Raw genomic sequence first — 21,630 nt, forward strand, 5'->3', positions numbered from 1 at the left:
GGTGTGTGTGTGCCCTGTGTGTCTGTGTGTGTGTATGTGTGGTGTGAGGGTGACGTGTGAGTATGCTCCGTCATCTCTGCCATCCCAGGATGGAGCCAGCGGGGCTGCCACCTTCAGCCCCCAGAGGTCAGGTGCCCCGGGGTCTCTGGTGGGTTAATGTGAGCAGGTTTGCAATTGTACTGATTCCTGCAGGCAACTGGTGACTTCACTTTCTCTGCAGCGGAGATTCTTCTCACGACCCCTGCAGGGCATCAGAGAAGGGGCTTCTTGTAATAAGATAGAACTAGGAAGGGGGTCAGTACCCACCTTCGGCAGCAGTGATGTTTTTCTTGTTTACACTTGTACCAGCAGCTTCCACTCGAGGTTTGGAAGCACATTTATGGGAACCTATAATCCTGTCCCTATCCCAGACTCAACCGCTACATGTGATATCCACTCCAAGGTGGGAGCAGGCAATCAGGGGTTATGCTTTGCTGTTGTGGAAGCCAGGGTGACCCCAGGTCCCAACGTGCCCGGGACAGTCCCACTGGACGCCCGCTGCCAGCCCTGACCATGCAGCCAGCACCCTGACGGACGCTTGTCACTGACCTTTGTGTTAAATCTCAGCAAAGGGTCCCCTGGATGCAGCTTTGTTAGATTTATTTGGTGGGAAACAGGAGAGAGCAAGGCAATCTCTAAGACTCTAAGAGCTGAAAGCTTTGTCTCTCCTGCACAGGACACATCAGCTCTGGCATTCAGGAACATAAAATCCAAATCGCCAATGTGCCGATAACTTGCCAAAGCGAAAATAATAACGTCATGGGTTTGGGTCTCTTAGACTTTTCTATGCTTAATTATAAGTGTTCCAAGGTTGAAACATGCTTTGTTACTTAAGAAAGGGATTTACCATTCTACTTAATTGATACAAATTACTAAATGATTCAAGAAGAAATAGAAAATTCAAATGGACATATAACAAGTAAAAACTGTGAACTAGTAATTTTAAATTCTCCACAAAGAAAATCCTAGGCCCTAATGGCTTCATTGGTGCATTCTACCTGATGTTTTAAGGGAAAAAAAACCCAAATCAATCACGCGCAAACTTTCAGAAAATGGAAGAGGAAGAAATACCACCCAGTTCATCCTACGAGGTGGGTACATACTCAGTTCAGTTCAGTCGCTCAGTCGCATCCGACTCTGCGACCCCATGGACTGCAGTGCGCCAGGCCTCCCTGCCCATCACCAACACCTGGAGCTCAAACTCATGTCCATCGAGTCAGTGATGCCATCCAACCTCCCATCCTCTGTACATATATGAGTACATAATACCAAAGCCAGATCCTGTTGCCAAGAAAGAATCTTATAAGCTGATGTCACCCGTGAATATAGAGGCAAATATCATTGACCAGACACAGGCATATACAAACACACACAACAGGTGCATACACTGTAACTAAGGGAGGGTTATTCCAGAAACGCAAGGTTGGCTTAACATCTGAAAATGTAGTAGCGTAATCAGCGTCACTCCAGTCGTGTCCGACTCTGTGCGACCCCATAGACGGCAGCCCACCAGGCTCCCCCGTCCCTGGGATTCTCCAGGCAAGAACACTGGAGTGGGTTGCCATATCCTTCTCCAATGCATGAAAGTGAGAAGTGAAAGTGAAGTCGCTCAGTCCTGTCTGACCCTCAGCGACCCCATGGACGGCAGCCTACCAGGCTCCTCCGTCCATGGGATTTTCTAGGCAAAAGTACCGGAGTGGGGTGCCATTGTCTTCTCCGATTAATAAAATAAAGTAGAATAAACATGAGCACACCCAGTCAGAAAAAGCAGTTGCCAACAGCACATCTAGATATGATAAAACCATTTCACAGCCTAAGGGTGGAGCCCCCAAACCTGATGAAGAATCTGATGAAACTCACCACTAACTCATACTTAATTCATGCTGAAGCAGTGTCCTTAAGACTTGGACCAAGACAAAAATGTGCACTCCAAACGTCTGTCTGACATTTTACTAAAAACTTCCAGCCAGTACAATAAAGCAAGAAACAGAAGTTACACGCACATCTATCTGAAAGTGCAACTGTGTTTATTTGCAGGTAACGTGATCCTAACAAACCTGCAGAAAAGCTAATAGGAATAATAGGATAACTTAGCAAGGTGGTAGGATACAAAATCAATATTAAAAAATTGAATTATACTCCTGTATACTCGCAGAGAAAAGTCTGGAAATAGTACTGAGGAAACTACTCCTTTCACAGCAGCGTCAAAAAACAACAAAACACAAATACAAAACCCATACATGTGAAGCTACAGCTGCTGTTGAGAGAAATTAAATACAACCCAGATAGATGGAAAGACTTATGATATTTAGGGATTGGGGTACTCAGTATTGTCATGACAGGAGATCTCCCCACACTGATCTACAAACTTAAATGATCCCCGTTGAATTCCCAGCAAGCTTTTTTCTTTAAGGAAGTATCAAGCTGTATGTGGAAATTCAGAACCCTTACGAATGACCAAAATAATTTAGAAAAAGAAGAAACACATTGGAAAGCTTCCATAATCTGATTCCAGAATTTACTACGAAGGTACTGTAAGGTGCCGGTGTTAAGGACAGACATACAGACAGACAAACAGAGTCGAAGCTCCAGAAACAAAACATTTACATTTCTGATCATTGGATTTTAAACCAAGATGCCAAGGCAATTCAATGGGGAGCAATGTATTTTCAATAAATGGTACTGGAATAATCAGATACCCACAAGGAAAAAAAATGAACCTCACGTGCTATTTCACAGCAGATACAAAAGTAACTCAAAATCAATCTTAGAGCTAAATTTTAAGGGTAAACCCATAATACTCTGGGAAGAAAACAGAATAAAATCTCGTGGGCTTGCGTTAGGCAAACTTTTCTTTAACATGACACCTAAAGCGCTATTAAATAAAAATATGAAGAAGTTGGGCTTCATAGAAGCGAAAACATTTGCCCTTTGGGAGTCACCATTTCAAAAACAAAAATACTTTGGCTGGAATATTTCCAAATCGTCTACTTGTATCCAGAATACATAAAGAATTTTCAAAACTCAATTATAAGAAAAATGACCCAGGTTTTTTTAAATACGAAAAGATTTTAACGAACTTTGCACCAATATATATATAGAGAGAGAGAGAACGCAATGGCACCCCACTCCAGCACTCTTGACTGGAAAATCCCATGGATTGGAGAGCCTGGTGGGCCGCAGTCCATGGGGTTGCTAAGAGTCAGACACGACTGAGCGACTGAGCGACTTCACTTTAATGCATTGGAGAAGGAAATGGCAGCCCACTCCAGTGTTCTTGCCTGGAGAATCCCACGGACGGAGGAGCCTGGTGGGCTGCAGTCCATGGGGTCGCACAGAATCGGACACGACTGAGTGACTTCACTTTCACTTTTCACTTTCCTGCATTGGAGAAGGAAATGGCAACCCACTCCAGTGTTCCTGCCTGGAGAATCCCAGGGACGGGGGAGCCTGGTGGGCTGCCGTCTATGGGGTCGCACAGAGTCGGACACGACTGAAGCGACTTAGCAGCAGCATATATATGTGTGTGTGTGCGTATATATATATATAGGTGGCAAATAAGCACATGAAAAGATGGTCAACACCATCAGACATTAGGGGAATGCAAATCAAAACCACAGTAAGACCCCACCACACGGAGTCAGGGCTTCCAGGTGACGCAGTGGTGAAGAATCTGCCTGCCAAGGCAGGAGATGCAGGTTCAGTCCCTGTGTCAAGAATGGCCCCTGGAGGAGGGCATGGCAACCCACTCCAGCATTCTTGCCTGGAAAATCCCACAAACAGAGGAGCCTGGTGGGCCACAGTCCATGGGGTCGCAGAGTCAGACATGACTGAGCACACACGCACTCGTGCACACCTGAATTGGAATGGCTAACACTGAAGAGGCAGCAACACCAGGTGATGGCGATCCGTGGAGGAGCTGGGTGTCTAACACATTGAAAGTAAGACGAGGACTTACAGTGGCACGGCTTGGGAAAGCTGTTTGGCAGTTTTCTTAAAATTTAAATATATTCACACTCACTAAGGAGAAATTAAGCCACCCTGGGCGCACAGCATGGCTGGGGAGGACAGAAGCTGTCCCCTCGGTGAGGCCTTCCCCAGGCCTCAGACATCCCCGCAGCAGCATCAGGTGAGTCCACTAACAACAGACGTGAAGTTTCCAAAAAAATAACCTCAACGTCGACAATATCTCTTGTGCAACGTTACTGATTTTTTTTTTATTTTCACAGAAATCAGTTGCCAACTTAAGTTCATCTGTACAGAGGTAAGTTAGATCAAATAGTTCGCTTAACATTACTAACAATTACTCATATCTCAGTTTTACTTATTTTGCAAAAAGTACAATAATTCTTCTCAGCCTGCTTTACAAACTAACATCCGGATGAATGCATGAAAGTAAGAGCGCCCATCTATCTTCTGTGCCACCTGGAGAACACGGGCAGTGTTGCGTCTGAGGGTCTTCTGTACGGTCCCCAATAACATTTGGTTTCTGCTCGATGGATGTGAGTCTGAGTGAACTCTGGGAGTTGGTGATGGACAGGGAGGCCTGACGTGCTGGGATTCATGGGGTCGCAAAGAGTCGGACACGACTGAGCGAATGAACTGAACTGAAGCTCCTAAAAGTCAGGCTGGCTCATTCTGAGTCAGTTGATCAGTTAACGCTAACATTTTAGGGCTCCAATGCAGTCGTACTTGGTACTTGTGGGACGTTGGCTCCAGGAGCCCTTGCATTTAACAAAATCCACGGATGCTCAAGTCCCATAGTTAGCCATCCACATCCATGCATTCTGGATCCAAGGGCTCAACCAAACACAGACATTTCAGTCCAAGCTTTGGTGATCCTTGGATATGAGACCCATGAATCCAGAGGGCCAACGGTATACTGAAACACACACACACATGTGTTAACCAGCACAGTCCAAACTCGTGTTGTTCAAGGGTAAACCACTCACCTTTTTTGAAGAGACACAATTTGGTCCACATTGTCTGCCCTCTGGCCCCCGAAAGCCCACTGTCTTCTGTCACACAGAATAATTCACTGCATCACAACTTCCCTGAATTCAAGCATCAGCTCTAAGTCCCAAAGCCTGTCACCTAAGTCATGCAGATCTGTGATGGCTGAGACCCCAGGCAGGATTCATCCTGGACCAAAGTCCTCTCCATCTGTGAACCTGTGAAACTAGACAAGCCATTTGCTTCCAAAATGCACTGAGGGGACCATCATAGGCTAGACACACCCATTCAAGAAGGAAGAACTCAGAAGGAAGCAAAGGTCACCAGCCCCAAGCCTGTCTGAAACCCAGCAGGGCAAATGCCTCAGGCTTCAAGTCTTGAGAGCAACCCCCTTTGGCTTGGTCATCTGTGGTATCGCCAGACCCCCCCCAGCTCCACGCCAGGAAGCCGGGCTGGTTACCCATTTAAAGTGTGAGAGTTGGTTGAGATTGGTTCCTCACTGCTTCTTCATTATTATGTCGTGACATGGGCTCGTGAACCAGTGTAGAGACAGCGGCACCCCCAGCAGAACCTCAAGGGTGACGCCCGAGCAGCTCTCAGCGCGCTCCATCCACGCATGAAACTCACAGGGTTAGGTGACGCCGCACCTGTCCATCTGCCACGCCCTCGTTCACACCCCAGCCATACGCCAGGGCAGCTCCTGTCACCCTGCGGGCAGATGTGACCACCTCTCATCGGCAGCGTTGTCCTCCATGGGCGGACCATGCCCTGACAGACCGGGAGGCTCTGGCCTCCTGGTGGTTTGTTCTGACAGCACTCTGGGAGTGTCTCTGTGCCCACATTGTCAGCTGCACACGTGTGCTGAGTCGCCTCCGTCGTGTCTGACTCTTTGCTATCCTGTGGTCTGTAGCCCGCCAGTCTCCTCTGTCCATGGAATTCTCCAGGCAAGAAGCCTGGAGTGGGTGGCCATGGCCTTCTCCAGGGGATCTTCCTGATGCAGGGACCGAGCCCGCGTCCTGTGCAATGCAGCTGGGCGCTTCACCGCGGAGCCCCTGAGGGGCCCTGTTGTCAGGTACAGCGGCTTTACTGCTGTCGGACGTCCGAAGGCAAAGGGCTGCCTGTGCTACATCTTCATAAGTCTTCACGATGACTTTCCCCAAAGCTAGAGGGACCACCAATTTCCCCAGACTCTGCAGCATAAGAACAGTATATTTGGTTTTATCCAAGTAAAACAATTGTTTCTATGTGCATTCCTCTTGACACCAGTGGGAACGTACATCATTCCATCTGTCTTGACTGTTCGACAATCTCTCTTGTGTGCATTGCATTAGGTTTTCAAATATTTTCCCCATTTTTATACTGGGGTATTTGCATATTATCCATTCTAAGAGCTCTTTGACTATTGAAAATACTGATTAATTCTTTGTTCTTTGTGTCTCAAATATATTTCATCCAATCTGTCGTTTTAAAAAGTTTATTGTGTCTTTTGCAATGTAGAGGTCACAAATTTTTCTGAAGCCAAGTGTGTCAAATTTTTATTTTGTCTTTTAAAAACCTTCTTTGCTTCTGAGTTTTCCAAACATTCCTCCAATCTTTGTAATATTCTTGCAGTTTTACTTGCTTCCTTTGCACTTTGATCCTCAGGCCATCTTAGCTTTTGGATACAACGAGAGAGGGGACAAGCTCAGTGATCCCCATGGCATAGATGGCCCGCTGACCCTCCGTGTCTGGACGCACTTGCTTCTGCCTCCGTCATCTCTTTCTTCTGCAGCCTCTCTTTACTCCCTAGTAGACAAATTCTTCCCAAGCCTTTCTCATTTTTCACATTTTTTGACAATTCTCGCACATTTGTTTTTCCGTGTAAACTTTCAAGTGATTTTGTCCAGTTCCAAGTCACTTGCATTTGGGGTTGGCGTTGTGCTGAATACACCTTCACTCACGGGGGACTAGGCTCCTCCCAGCGTCGCTGCCCCAGGTGGGGGCACAGAGTCATCTCCTTTGGGGGCGGGGAAGGGGCCTGGAGTGACTTCAGGAGGGGCGCCTGGAGCTGGGGGGGGCACCAGGGCTGTGGCCCTGGGGTCACTGCGTCCCTGTCCTGCATTCAGAGGGGCAGAGAGGGCCCACAGAACCCCAGGAGCGGGGAGCTTAGAGAAAGACAGCACTCGGCAGTGTCCCAAAGGCTGAGCGTTCCTGAGGTTCTTGCTTAGTTAGCAGTTGGCCAGGAAATGCAGTTCACCGTGCAAGGCCTGTTTTCTTTCAAACAACCCAATAACTTTTCTTCCAGGTTTTCTTCCTTAGAAATCTGATTGGCAATACTAACATGTAAATCCACATCATTTTGAATTTCACTTCAAAATATCATTTAACCATGATCCTTTAAGTAAAATCTAAGAACTTTTTCTATTTTTTCCTTTTCTGGTAAGAAAGACAGAAACTTAACTGGAACCAGGATGGTAGACCTTTGCCTTAATTTTTTTTTTTTTTTTTAGAATCAACGTGTATTTATTATACAAAATTTGGAAATACAAATTCCCAGTATAAAAGCAGAAACACACAGATTTCCCCACCCACTAATAACTGTTGCTGGGACATTGATTTGTATTTTTTACATCTTTCTTTCCAGTACCTTTTCTGTGCATATATATATATACACACAATGTTTTATTTTATAAAAGAGTGAGCATATACGATTCCTTAGGAGCTTCTTGTTTTACCTCATGTATTGTGAGGTTCTTTCTGTTAAAAGAAAATAACAAGACTTTTACGGGTACACTCACCCCCCTTGGGCAGGTGCCACGTGCATATCTACGGGAACATTTGTTTTCATTTCCAATCCAGCTTGTGTTCCTTCTCCTGGAAGAGGAGCCCGCCCTATTTAATCAAGGGTTAGCAATGGGTAAAATGTGATACAAGTAAGTTACAAATCCGCTAGATGAGATGGGAAGTAAATTCTGTAGTCTTTTGTTGCAGGGAATGTTTTCCAGGTAAAGCAGTTTCTGGGTCCAGTTGAGCAAATTGGCACTGCTGACGGCCATTCCCAGCCCCACTCCCGAGGTTGACCCTCTTAGAGCCAGTTAGAGCCAGTGGGGTCGAGTTCACAGCGATCAGAGGACGTTTCTAAGCCTCGTGACACCTGCCAAAGGAAGGAACACGCCCAGCACACACCCGTGCGGGGTGTGGGAGCTCCGCGGGCACGTTTCAGAGGAAAGCCTCTACGGAGGACGTTACAAAGTACCCCTGGGGGCGGTGGCTGGGCCATTTCTGAGAGAGTTTCTTCTGGACTGTTTCGTCTGTTCTGAAAGGTTAAGTGGGTAGGATGAGAATATGAACAAGGATTATGGTCTCACACGTGAAGACACACCAGCATGCATCTTCTCATGGTTTCCTTGGAGCAGAAACCCGGCCAGGTGAGCCTGGTCTCTGCTCTGACCCCGCAGGGGAGGACCCCAGGAGCGCCGGGAGACGGGCTCACACCCTCCTGCTGCGCCCCTCCCGCCAGCCACAGCAGTCCCAGTCCTCCTCATGTTCCGATCTATCTCAGCTAGCCTTCCCGGGCCCTCCATTCCTCAAGGCTCAGGTGACCACATGTGGATAATTCAACGTGACCCTCCTGTGGCATTTTAGGTTCAGTGCGACGAATTCCCACAAAACGGGGGCTTAAGACAGGAGGCCCCGGTTCTCCGTCCATGTCGGAGGCTCCGGGGATCAGCAGGGCTGCTTGCTTTCTGACTTTTCTGGGGCAGGGGGATCCCGCGACCCATCCCAAGCTGTGAGGTCCTCAGGAAAATGGAGAACCACGACAGAGAGACTTTCTGGGCCCCCAAGAATCCCCGTTTGCTGACACATGCGCTTTCTCTCTCCTGTGCGTCCCCACCAGCGTGAAGTCCATGCAACTCTTGCCAGCAGCCCTGGACCACTGGCAGGTCTCCAACCTCAACATCCATGCCAGCAGCTGCTTGTCACAGCAGGTGAGCCTGGTGCGGGGGGTGGGGGCCAGAGGCAGGGGCACGGCCACCCCAGGACCCCGCAGAGGACTGCACGGCACAGGAGGTGCTGGTCTGACGTGCTCACTTTAAGCGTTTGCAGTGTTTCGGGGCGTGCCACTTGCCCGGGAAAGTGGTGGGCACGCGTGTGAGAGAAGCAGGTGCAGACCACAGGCTACGGAGGCCTGTAGGGCCAAGCGCACTGTGTCTGCGTGGCCCCAGCCCATCTGCTGCGGGTTCGCCCCTCGTGGGCTCAGCAGCCCGCGGGCACGCAGCGCAAGGCTCTCCGAGGCCTCCCGGGGCAGCAGCGTGGACATGGTCCGCCCCTGAGGATGTGCTGGTCCTGGGCCCTCACCGGGTCAGCCTTCAGCAGCAGAGGCTGGTCAGTTCCTGCCGGTCCTCGCAGGCCTGGGTGTGGCCGTCTGGAGACGCTGCATCTGTCCAGTGGGCACCGCGTCTGAGGCCTGGGTCTGGTTAGGGTTGGACAACCATCGTATGGATGCGGCGGTCACTGCAGAGCGAGGACCGGACAGCAACAAAGTCCCTTTCATGATTTTAAAACAGCCCCAGCTTGGGAACGCAAAGACAAGATCCCCATTCCCTCAGGGGGCACCTTGAAAACTCACAGCTAACATCTTACCTAGTGATGAAAAGCTGAAAGCTTCCCCTTAAGACACGGGGTCCGCACTCACCACTTTTACCTGATGTCGTGCTTGAGCCCCAGCCCGGGTGAAGGTGAGGGTTTGACCTCCTGCATGTGGGTCTGTGTTCACTTTTGAGACACGTGTTTGTGTGGGTGAAGCAGGGTTCTGTGTCCATTCTCAGGTCCAGATGGGCACTCAGACACACACGCGTTTCTCCCCGTTCACTGCTTCTGGGATGAATCGCGTGTGGTCTTGTGTTAAGATTTCCTGTGTAGGGTTCCCTTTGGTATGGCGCACAGAGTGCTACCTGTGAAAGAGGAAGAAGACCCACGCGTCCTTCGTGAGACGACTGCAAGTTACCACCCGTCTCCTTTGTGTGTGAGAGGAGACCTTGAGACGCACTCTGAAATTGCAAGTTCAGTCACCATGAGGCATGTTAGGTCACTGGTTTACTTTTAAAGGGTCTTCCTTTGGGTAAACTCACTGATAAAGCTTTTGGACCCAGGAATTGCACTCCCAAGAATTAAAATAGACTCGAAGGCTTCCCGGGTCCGACCCTGTTCTGCAGTTACCTGGGCAGGGGGCCCCGCGCACACCTCCGAGTGTGCGGGTGACGATTAAAGGAGACGGCCCGCTGCTGCAGCCTCAGCACGTGGCGCATCGGCTGTCTACCACCAGTAACTTAAAGCCCAACCTCAGAAAAGCAGACAAAGCTCTATGACAGAGATGTTCCCTGTAACGTTGTTTATAAAAACAAAAATCTGAAATAACCTCAGTTCAGTTCAGGTCAGTCGCTCAGTCGTATCCAACTCTTTGTGATCCCATCAACCACAGCACACCAGGCCTCCCTGTCCATCACCAGCTTCTGGAGTTTACTCAGACCCATGTCCATTGAGTCGGTGATGCCATCCAACCATCTCATCCTCTGTCGTCCCCTTCGCCTCCTGCCCCCAAGCCCTCCCAGCATCAGAGTCTTTTCCAATGAGTCAGTTCTTCACATCAGGCGGCCAAAGTATTGGAGCTTCAGCATCAGTCCTTCCAATGAATATTCAGGACTGATTTCCTTCAGGATTGACTGGTTTGACCTCCTTGCAGTCCAAGGGAGTCTCAGGAGTCTTCTCCAACACCACAGTTCAAACTGTAGATTTTAACGAACTCTTCACCGAAGCGATCTATGGGTGGCAAATGAGCACCTGAAAAGATGCCCAGAATCAGGCCCAGAGGACACGCAGATGACAGCGACAGGAGGCGTAACCACACACCTGCCCGTGAGGCTCCAATCTACGGAGGCCACGTCTGAGCCAGAGGCGGGGAGGCCAGGCCTGTGCCCAGGAGTTAGGTGGGCGCCTTCAGAGCTGGGGCTGTCCTGCTCCCGCCCTGACCAAGGAGAAGTGAGCGCAGGCGTGTGTTTCTCTGCTGGGGCTGCAGAGGCTGGCCAGGCAGCTCACTTCCTTCTCCCATCCTGGAGTTAGAAGTCTGCGGTCAGGGCACCGCCAGGGCACCTGGCACAGGCCAGGACATCAGGCCTCGTGCTCCGGGACCCACACGGGTGACCTGGCTCCACTGTTAATAGCCTCCGTGGGGCCCCGTTTCCAAGAATGGTCACATGCTGCGTCACGAGGGACAGGACTTCAATCACGGAAGGGAGGGGACGCAGTTCAGCCAGAACTCGAGGGTGGGGCCGGGCGCCATCCTCCAGCGCCCTCCCTGGACCCGGGGCCCCCAGGCGCCCTGACATGACATCCAGGGTGGGGCTTGGCTCCTCCTGACCGGCTGGTCCTCCCCTCCTGCCCGCAGGAAGCTAGTGCCGGCCGAAGCGCGTCCGCAGTGCGGTGAGTTGCCAGACTTTCTACCCGACGGGGGCTGGGGGTGCGCCTCGGCGCAGGTCTCCTAGGAGAGCGAGCATCTGTGAAGGAGATTTGGGGCAGGAAACCCCTGTGCGGATTTCAGTCACTGACTCTGGCTCTCAGCTCTGCCCCAGCCTGGAAGGCACGACCCCTCACGGTCACCCTGCTCACGGCTGGCGCCTGAGCTGGACACCAGGCATCACACTCGTTTGACTTCTGTCTGTGGAAGTGTAGGCAGCCCTTCCGACGGTTCACACACATGCAGACGAGCACACACGCGTGAGCGCACGCACACATGCACACGGGCACACACACACTCTCCCCTGCAGCCCTCAGACACCCCCAGCCCCGCCCCCCGGCTCCCTCGTGGCGCCGCCCCATGTCTGTCTGTCTCGTCGGGCAGAGTCAAGCGGAAGGAGTTCCTGCCCCCGCTCTCCAGGTGCTCCAGCCTGAGCTCCGTCAGCACCGTCACCCCCGAGAGCTCCCCACCACCCCAGGTAAGCCCGCGGGCCCGGGAGTCACAATTACGAATATTTTAAAGATAGTGCTTTGGGGCTGTATTCACAAATCTTGCACCCAAAAACCTAAAGGAGAGTCTTCGATACTTCCTACCGAAAGTTTAACATTTTGATCTTGAGAGCTGGGTCCTTTCCTATCTGTGGTTGGTGTGTGCGGTGTGAAGCAGGGGTCTGGCTCCCCAATTCCCATGGGATTTCTAGTGTTTCCTGCTTCATTCATGTTTAAGGTAATTAACCAGTAGATAAGGATTTACTTCTGCTACTCAGCTATTATATATATATTGTTCCTCAATTCCTCCATTAGGAGTCGAATAAATACAACTGACTTTCTGTATTTAATTGAACTTTTATGCGGTACCCATTGATTACCTTCTTCCTTTTCTACATGGTCTTTAGTCATCTTAATGGTTACCTTGAGGATTACAATGAACATTCTAAATTTATAACAATAAAGTTATACTTTATTGAATAATACTAATTCAGTTTCAGTAGTATTTTAATTCAGTATTCAATAGTGTTCCAAGACTCTATTCTCATACATTTCCATCTCTCCTCCTTTATGTTGTTAATGTCACAGATTACATATTTGTATACTGTGTGCCCATGAACAAAGATTTATAATTACTGTTTTATGTTTCTATCTTTAAATCATATAGAAAAGGGGAAGCATTACGCATCCAAGCACAACAGTACTGGCTGATAAATTAACATACGTAGTTACCTTTACGGAGAGGGCAGCAGCGCCCACTCCAGTGCTCTCGCCTGGAGAATCCCAGGGACGGGGAGCCTGGTGGGCTGCAGTCCATAGGGTCGCTAAGAGTCGGACACGACTGAGCGACTTCACTTTCACCTTTCACTTTCATGCATTGGAGAAGGAAATGGCAACCCACTCCAGCGTTCTTGCCTGGAGAATCCCAGGGACGGGGGAGCCTGGTGGGCTGCCGTCTATGGGGTCGCACAGAGTCGGACACGACTGAAGCGACTTAACAGCAGCAGCAACAGCAGCAGCATCTTTTTATTTTAACCTGAAGAATGTGGAGAGACTAGTAAACTGTGTAAGTCTTTTTAGCATTTCTTGTATGGCAGGTCTATTGTGATAAAGTCCCTCAGCCCAGCTACCTGAAAATGTTAGTTTCTCCATCATTCTTAAAAGATAGCTTTGGGGGGTTTGGAATTCTTGGTTGGCAGTTTTTTTTTTTCCCCCTTCATGATCTCATGCCACCCCAATGCCTTCTGGCCTGCATGGAATCTGATGAGAAGTCACTGTTTATCACATTGAGGAGCTCTCCTTTGTGATTAGCTCTCTCTCTTGCTGCTTTCAAAATTCTCTCTTTAGGTTCTAAGAAATTGGCTGTAATATATCTCACTGAGAGGTTTTTTTAGTTTATCTTGCTTGGAGTTAAGTTAAGCTTCTTGACTGTGTTGCTGTTGTTCAGTCGCTCAGTTGTGTCTGACTCTTTGTGACCCCATGGAATGTAGCACACCAGGCTTCCCTGTCCTTCACATCTCCTGGAGCTTGCTCAACATGTCCATTGAGTCGGTGATGCCATCCAACCATCTCATCTTCTGTCATCCCCTTCTTCCTTCTGCCTTCAATCTTTCCCAGCATCAGGGTCTTTTCTAGTGAGTCAGCTCTTCACCTCAGGGGGCCAAAGGATGGGAGCTTCAGCATCAGTCCTTCTTTGGCGCTCAGCCTTCTTTATGGTCCAACCCTCACATCCATACATGACTACTGGAAAAACCATAACTTTGACTATATGGGAGCTTTGTTGGCAAAGTAATGTCTCTGCTTTTTAATATGCCTTCTAGGTTGGTTTAATATGCTTTTCTTCCAAGGAGCAAGCATCTTTTAATTTCATGGCTGCAGTCATCATCTGCAGTGATTTTGGAGCCCAAGAAAATAAAGTCTGTCACTGTTTCCATTGTTTCCCCATTTATTTGTCATGAAGTGATGGAACCAGATGCCATGATCTTAGTTTTTTGAATGCTGAGTTATAAGCCAGCTTTTTCACTCTCCTCTTTCACCTTCATCAAGAGGCTCTTTAGTTCCTCTTCAATTTCTGCTATTAGGGTGGTGTCCCCTGCATATCTGAGGTTATTGATATTTCTCCCGGCAATCTTGATTCCACTTTGTACTTCATCCAGCCCAGCATTTTGCATGATGTACTCTGCATATAAGTTAAATAAGCAAGGTGACAATATACAGCCTTGATGTACACCTTTCCCAATTTGGAACCAGTCTGTTGTTTCATGTCCAGTTTTAACTGTTGCTCCTTGACCTGCATACAGGTTTCTCAGGAAACAGGTAAGGTGGTATTCCCATCTCTTGAAGAATTTTCCACTGTTTGCTGTGATCCACACAGTCAAAGGCTTTGGCATAGTCAATGAAGCAGAAGTAGATTTTTTTTTTCTGGAATTCTCTTGCTTTTTCTATGATCTAACAGATGTTGGCAATTTGATCTCTGGTTCCTCTTCCTTTTCTAAATCCAGCTTGAACATATGGAAGGAAGTTCTTAGTTCATGTACTGCTGAAGCCTGGCTTGAAGAATTTTTAGCATTACTTTGCTAGTGTGTGAGATGAGTGCAATTGTGCGGTAGTTGGAACATTCTTTGGTATTGCTTTTCTCTGGGATTTGAATGAGAACTGACCTTTTCCAGTGCTGTGGCCACTGCTGAGTTTTCCAAATTTGCTGGCGTATTGAGTGCAGCACTTTCACAGCATCATCTTTTAGGATCTGCAATAGCTCAGCTGGAATTCCATCACCTCCTCTAGCTTTGTTAGTAGTGATGCTTCCTAAGACTCACTTGACATCACACTCCAGGATGGTGGCTCTAGGTGAGTGACCATACCATCGTGGTTATCTGGGTCATGAAGATCTTTTTTGTATAGTTCTTGTGTGTATTCTTGTCACCTCTTCTTAATATCTTCTGCTTCTGTTTGGTGCATACAGTTTCTTTCCTTTATTGAGCCCATCTTTGCATGAAATGCTCCCTTGTGTCTCTAATTTTCTTGAAGCGATCTCTAGTGTTTCCCATTCTATTGTTTTCCTCTATTTCTTTGCATTGTTTACTTAAGAAGGCTTTCTTATCTCTCCTTGCTATTCTTTGGAACTCTGCATTCAGATGGGTATATCTTTCTGTTTCTCCTTTGCCTTTTGCGTCTCTTCTTTTTCAGCTATTTGTAAGGCCTCCTCAGACAGCCATTTTGCCTTTTTGCATTTCTTTTTTTTAGGGATGGTTTTGATCACCACTTCCTGTACAACTTACGATCCTCCATCTATAGTTCTTCAGGGACTCTGTCTATCAGATCTAATCTCTTGAATCAATTTCTCACTTCCACTGTATAATTGTAAGGGATTTGATTTAGGTCATACCTGAATGATCTAGTGGTTTTCCCTATTTTCTTCAATTTAAGTCTGGATCCGGTAATAAGGAGTTCGTGATCTGAGCCACAGTCAGCTCCCAGTATTGTTTTTGCTGACTGTGTAGAGCTTCTCCATCTTCAGCTGTCAAGAATATAATCAATCTGATTTCGGTGTTGACCATCTGGTGATGTCCACGTGTAGAGTCTTCTCTTGTGTTGTTGGAAGAGGGTGTTTGCTCTGACCAGTGTGTTCTCTTGGCAAAACTCTGTTAGCCTTTGCCCTGCTTCATTCTGTACTCCAAGGCCGAACTTTCCTGTTACTCCAGGTGTCTCTTTACTTCCTACTTTTGCATCCCAGTCCCCTGTGATGAAAAGGACATCTTTTTTGGGTGTTAGTTCTAGAAGGTCTAGAAGGGCTTCCCTGGGGGCTCAATTGGTAAAGAATCCACCTACAATGCGGGAGACCCCAGTTTGATTCCTGGGTTGGGAAGATCCCCTGGAGAAGGGATAGGCTACCCACTCCAGTATTCTTGGGCTTCCCTTGTGGCTCAGCTGGTAAAGAATCTGCCTGCTATGTGGGTGGCCTGGGTTTGATCCCTGGGTTGGGAAGATCCCCTGGAGAAGGGAAAGGCTACCCACTCTGGTATTCTGGGCTGGAGAATTCTGTGGATTGTATAGTCCGTGGGGTCACAAAGGGTCAGACACAACTGAGTGACTTTCACTTTCACTTTCTAGATGGTCCTGTAGGTCTTCATAGAACTATTCAATTTCTACTTCTTTGGTATTACTGGTCGGGGCATAGACTTGGATTACTATGATATTGAATGGTTTGCCTTGGAAACGAATAGAGATCATTCTGTCATTTTTGAGATTGCATCCAAGTACTGCATTTCAGACTCTTTTGTTGACTATGACGGCTACTCCGCTTCATCTAAGGGCTTCCTGCCCACAGCGGTAGATACAGTGGTCATCTGAATTAAATTCACCTATTCTGGTCCATTTTAGTTCACTGATTGCTAAAATGTAGGTGTTCACTCTTGCCATCTCCTGTTTGACCACTTCCAATTTACCTTGATTAACAGACCTAACATTCCAGGTTCCTACGCAATATTTTTTACAGCATTGGGCTTTACTTCCACCACCAGTCACATTGACAGCTGGGCATTGTGGATTTTTTGCTTCGGCTCTGTCTCTTCATTCTTTGTGGAGCTACTTCTCCCCTCTTCTCCAGTAGCATATCGGGCACCTACCAACCTGGGGAGTTCCTCTTTCAGTGTCCTATCTTTTTGCCTCTTCATACTCTTCATGGAGAAGGTAGATTGGATGTGTAGATTCATGTTTTTATCCATTTTGGGAAGTTTTCATTATTTATTCAGCAATTTTTCTGCTCTGTTTCTCTCTCCTCCTCCTGGGAGTCCTACAAGGCATATCTTGATACCTTTGATGGAGACCCACAGGCCCACCAGGCTCCGTTCACTTCCTTTCATTGTTTTTTCTTTACAGTTCAGACTGGATATTAATAATTTCAGTTTAGACAAGTTTTTTTTTGGATGCTTTTTTCACTGGTCAAATCTGTTGAGCTCCTCTAGTGAATTTTTAAATTTCAATTGTTGTACTTTTTAGCTCTAGAATTTGTTTAGTTTCTGTCCATAATTTCTACTTCTTTGTTGATATTCTGATCTGTTCTTACACTATTATCCTGATGTCCTTTAATTCTTCATCCTTGATGTCCCCTGACTCATTGAGTATTTCTGAGACAGCTGATTTAATATTCTTGACTATTAACTTGAAAGTCCAGACTTCCTATTTCTTCGTAATAAATCGTGATAATGATGGAAGTCAGATTTGTTCCTTGGGGATTATAGATTTTTGCCTGTTGAAGGCTGAATTTTGCAAAGAGTGTGTTTCTTGCCACTGAAAATTTTCTTCCATTGCCTGTCTGGTCAGCCCGTGGCCTGGGGAAGACATCCTTGACTGTCTGGCTGCAAGCAGGAGGGGGAAGGTCCTGTCTCTTTAAGTCTTCCACTGGGCGGCACTTGGGAGGCTGTTGCTGCCAAGGGGGCCAGAACCAGGACAGCAGCTGTGCCCACCCCTCAGGGCAGGGCCAGGCCAGCCAGAGTGCACGCCCCCCACGCGCGGCGCGCCAGCCACCAACACTGCACAGCGTGGGGAGTGGGGCTGCCCTCCCCTGAAGCTGCAGCTGGACCCCGTGGACTGTAGCCCACCAGGCTCCTCTGTCAATGGGGTTTTCCAGGCGAGAATACTGGAGTGCCTTGCCGTTTCCTCCTCCAGGGGATCTTCCTGGTCCAGGGATTGAACCTGTATTTCTTACCTCTCCTGCACTGGCAGGCAGGTTCCTTACCACTAATGCCACCTGGGAAGCCCTCGGTGGAGAGCAAGCTTCTGCAGCTTCTGACGGCCCCGCTCTCCTTTGGCAGACCCCCGTGTGCTTTGATGCACAGCCCCCCCCCACCAGCCCCCATGTCCTCCTACAGGCTCTGCTCCACACCCTCCTGCGCCTCATCCACCCGCTGCGTCGCGTTCTCCTCTTCACCCCACAGCAGCGCTTTGCTCCTGATTCCCAGCGGCGCTTGGGTGTTTGGTGACACCTCGACCCACCTCCGCTTCCTGGGCACCACGCCCTTGCACGTGTGTGTGCTCACACTGCCCTCTGTCCACTGAGGTTACCGTTTTCATGCGGGGCAGGCACCCCGCTGTTGCTGTGGATTCAGGAGGTTTTGCAGCAGTCACCTGCTGCCTGCCTGGCCGCTGGGCCTGCTGAGGCCCCAGCAAGCTATCCATCGGGATCCTCACTCCCACGGCCACCCCGCCTCCCTCGTGGTGGATTCCACGAGAGCCTCACCCGCCGTCCACAGCAGCCTCCTCTGGGCCTCTGCTTTCTCCTCTTGTGGTATCCGTGCTTCTGGCCCAGCGAGGAGTCCCTCCTTGTTTCCCCTGAAGTTGTATCTTCACGCACTCACGTTATCTATCGATATTTGTACTTTGATGATAATTTTAAAGTCCTGGACCAGGGAAGGGTCGAGAGCATTTACAGATGTGCTGTTTGGACTGTTTGGACTGTTTGGACTGAGAAGTCTCCCAGCAAGAGATCTTCTTGTGAGTCTGTCCAGACTCTCAGAAGTTTTGCACAGGCCCAGTCTCTGGGACCGCACGTGCGCCACTGAAAGCTGGAGTGAGTGCATCCCTGACCCTTTGGCGAGTCTGGCAAGAACTGTGGTCACCCCTCCGACCTGCCAGCCAGCGGACGCAGGACAATACTGCCGTTGGTCTGCAGGGCCAGGGCAGGAGACACACGCCTGTGTTCAGATACAGGTGAAATGCTCAGGCTTCTTGGTAGGCAGAGCCCCGCACAGGGAGCAGCCAGCCTTTCTCGTGCTGGGAATCACAGGGGTCTCCCTGGCTTCCTGAGACCCTCACACGCATCAGACAAAGCACACCTGTGTCCGTCCTGACGCACAGGCCGGAGGAGGGTCAGCCTCTCGCTGAGGCTGCCGGGTTCCAGCCCCAGGTTGAGGGGAAGGTTCTGAAGCTCTAGGTGACCGCCGCAGCTCACGGGGCGTGGGGCGCAGACCCGTCTGTCTCTGAAGCATCCTCTAAAGTGTCACCTGTTTTGTTCTCTTGGGCAGTATGACGAACCCTACATCACGGATTCCCTGTGATTTCTCTTTCTGTAGAACACAAAGGATCAGAGAGAAAGAAAGCAACTTCGAGCAGGAGACACGGCTGAAAACCAAGCCTCCGCCTCAGGTGAGACCCTTCACAGTCTGGGCACGTCGAGATCTACCTACATTTGATTGTCTAGAATGTCCAATATTCTCAAAAGAAAAAGAAGGAGAGAAACCGCCAGAGAAAGCTAGGGCTGGGACCCTTGTGTCTGTGATGCAGACAAGGGGGAGCCTGCCAGGAGGTCCGCAGACAGCCCCTGCCCCTGCGTGCCAAACAGCGGTGGGCTCCAGAGGAATAGCTGGGCACGGGTCTAAGCAGCAGCAGCAAACATCTGCCCGGGCTGAGGGCCGCCCTGTGTCCTCTCCTGTGGCCCCACCAGAGCTGAGGAGCCCAAGAGTGACGGCGGCTGAGCTTGTGGTGGCCGCGGGGCAGGGTCCTGCAGACACTCGGGCTCAGCTCTGCCGCACCCCGCCCGCCAGGGTCTCCAGAGCTTTCACACAGACCTCTTCATTTGTGAGTCTTCGTCCTTTCCGAGTGTGAACAACACCCACCACTCAGCTTTTCAACAATGAACGTTCACGATGCTAACCTCTCACGAGCGTGTGCCCCTGAGCACAGGACACCTGAGCTGTTAACTCTTCAAAACGCCTGACACGGGGCTCGGCGCCTCCGACCCCTGGGAGGGAGCTGGCGGCCGGGAGGGCTAGTTTGATGTCTACGTGGTTCCACGTAAGGACCACAAAATACAAACGTGCTGTCAGTGAAACTGGTGGAGAAGAAGGGAGGTTGTTCCGTGAGCCTGAGCGAGCAGACTGACTCCAAGGAGGAAAGGCACGGGGTGTGCCCCGCATGTGGGGAGGGCCTCTTGTGGGCGGTGAACCCGCTGGGAGGTAAGGGAGTCTCGGGCGGGGACTGAGGCAGAGGGATGCCCAGAGAGACGCCCAGGGCACAAGCCCTGCTGAGTTTAACCTTCACAGACATGAAGGAGACAGAAACAGAGGGCCAAGTCCAGGGCTGACTTGCTTTACGGGTTAAGTTATCCCATAAAACTGGGACCCCCAGGTGTAGAGGTGAACAAGAGGGCCCCAACGCTCCACCCCCAGCCTCAACCCTTGGGGAGAGGGGAAGAGAGCAAAGTCACTGCTGACTCTTGGACCCCGGCCAACCCGACTTTGTGAAAGGGGGTGACCCTCTGAGACTCGCCCTTCATCACGCAACGCTGCTTCCTTGCGGACGACACAGACAGAACACGGAAAACCGGCTGCTCCTTGTCCAAGTGGCTGACACCCTGTGGAGACAAGGCCCCTGAGTGAGAGAGTCAGCAAAACCACGGGAGAAACAGCCCAAGGGCCTTGGGACTCAGCAGGTGAAACCACCAAATAACTACGGGGTTTACTTTGCTTAGAGAAATAAAAGACCAAGTTCAAAATATCTGAAGAGAACAGAAAACTATTAATTACCAAACACATTTGAGGGGCTTCCCTGGTGGCTCAGTGGTAAAGGCCCAACTGCCAGTGCAGGAGACCCAGGTTCCATCCCTGGATCAGCAAGATGCCCTGGAGAAGGAAATGGCAACCTGCTCCGGTACCCTTGCCTGGAAAATCCCATGGACAGAGGAGCCTGGTGGGCTACTGTCCATGGAGTCACAAAGAGTCAGATGCGGCTGAGTATGAGCAAAACACGTTTGAGAAAGAATGAAATAGAGCTTACAGACATGCAAAGGGGCAGGAAGAGGCGCACAGGGCTGAGCCTGGGCTTTGCTGCCAATGCCGGTCCCCGCTGTCTGGGGGCCTGCGTGCAGGGCCCTGTGTGGTGTCTGGGCTCCACTCCCATCCCTGCCCTGAGGTGCTCACGGGGACGTCTCCTTTCTCTGCAGGAGCCCAGGGACCCGAACCAGCCGAGTCCTGCGCCCAGGTGTCCTTTTCCACCGGGATCCCAGCTGCGGAGTCTGTCCCGGAAACCCTCCAGCTGCTGTCCCCGCTGCAGGGCCGTGACCAGGACGTGTGGCCCCAGATGCACCAGGACACTGTCCCCAGCCACCAGGAGCCCTGGACCATGGAGTCCACAGTCATCAACATCCCTGGAGGGCTGGACGGCGAGCTGGACGTCCAGCACGTGCCCCGCACGCTGGCGGTGATGCCGTTAGTCCAGGCGCCTGAAAGCCTGCCTGGCATCAAGGAAGAGTGCGGGGAGGAGGGGACCCTGGTCATCAGAGAGATGGGGGTCTGCACCCCCACGAAGGCCCCTGTGCCCAGCAGCCCCACCCCCGTCACCATGATCATGATGCCGGAGGACCCTGAGCTGGGGGACAGGGCACCTCAGCTCGTGTAGAGCCAGGGTGCGTCCCCCAGGCCCCCAGGCCACCCCTCCCTCTGGCTGGCATTGCCTATGCTGCCCAGCCTGGCTTCCACCTCGAGGAGGACACCTGGGCCCCGCCACCCACCTTCAGAGTCCCCCCACCCCTGCCCCGGCATCAAGAGGGAACAGAGCCGAAGCCCGCTGCTCTGGCTATGTGGAAGAGTCTCATGAACTCGCATCTCCCTCACTCCAGAAGCCGTATCTTAAAGACCCGCCTAGTTTTCTAAACACGTCTAT

The 21,630-nt window shown here is 50.1% G+C and overlaps 1 protein-coding gene across 1 annotated transcript in view; it reads left to right on the forward strand.

The window, feature by feature from the left end:
• The window catches only part of LOC102398132 (palmitoyltransferase ZDHHC1), a 47,759-nt gene extending 26,393 nt beyond the window's left edge, over positions 1-21,366 (forward strand). Inside the window, exons 15-20 of the mRNA XM_044932496.2 lie at positions 4,269-4,303; positions 8,870-8,960; positions 11,417-11,451; positions 11,870-11,963; positions 19,044-19,116; positions 20,912-21,366. Coding sequence (XP_044788431.2) covers positions 4,269-4,303; positions 8,870-8,960; positions 11,417-11,451; positions 11,870-11,963; positions 19,044-19,116; positions 20,912-21,366 — 783 coding nt within the window. The remainder of the gene's footprint in view (positions 1-4,268; positions 4,304-8,869; positions 8,961-11,416; positions 11,452-11,869; positions 11,964-19,043; positions 19,117-20,911) is intronic.
• Positions 21,367-21,630: the final 264 nt, after the last annotated feature.

Source organism: Bubalus bubalis, chromosome 19, assembly GCF_019923935.1.
Source record: "Bubalus bubalis isolate 160015118507 breed Murrah chromosome 19, NDDB_SH_1, whole genome shotgun sequence".
Taxonomy (NCBI): domain Eukaryota; kingdom Metazoa; phylum Chordata; class Mammalia; order Artiodactyla; family Bovidae; genus Bubalus; species Bubalus bubalis.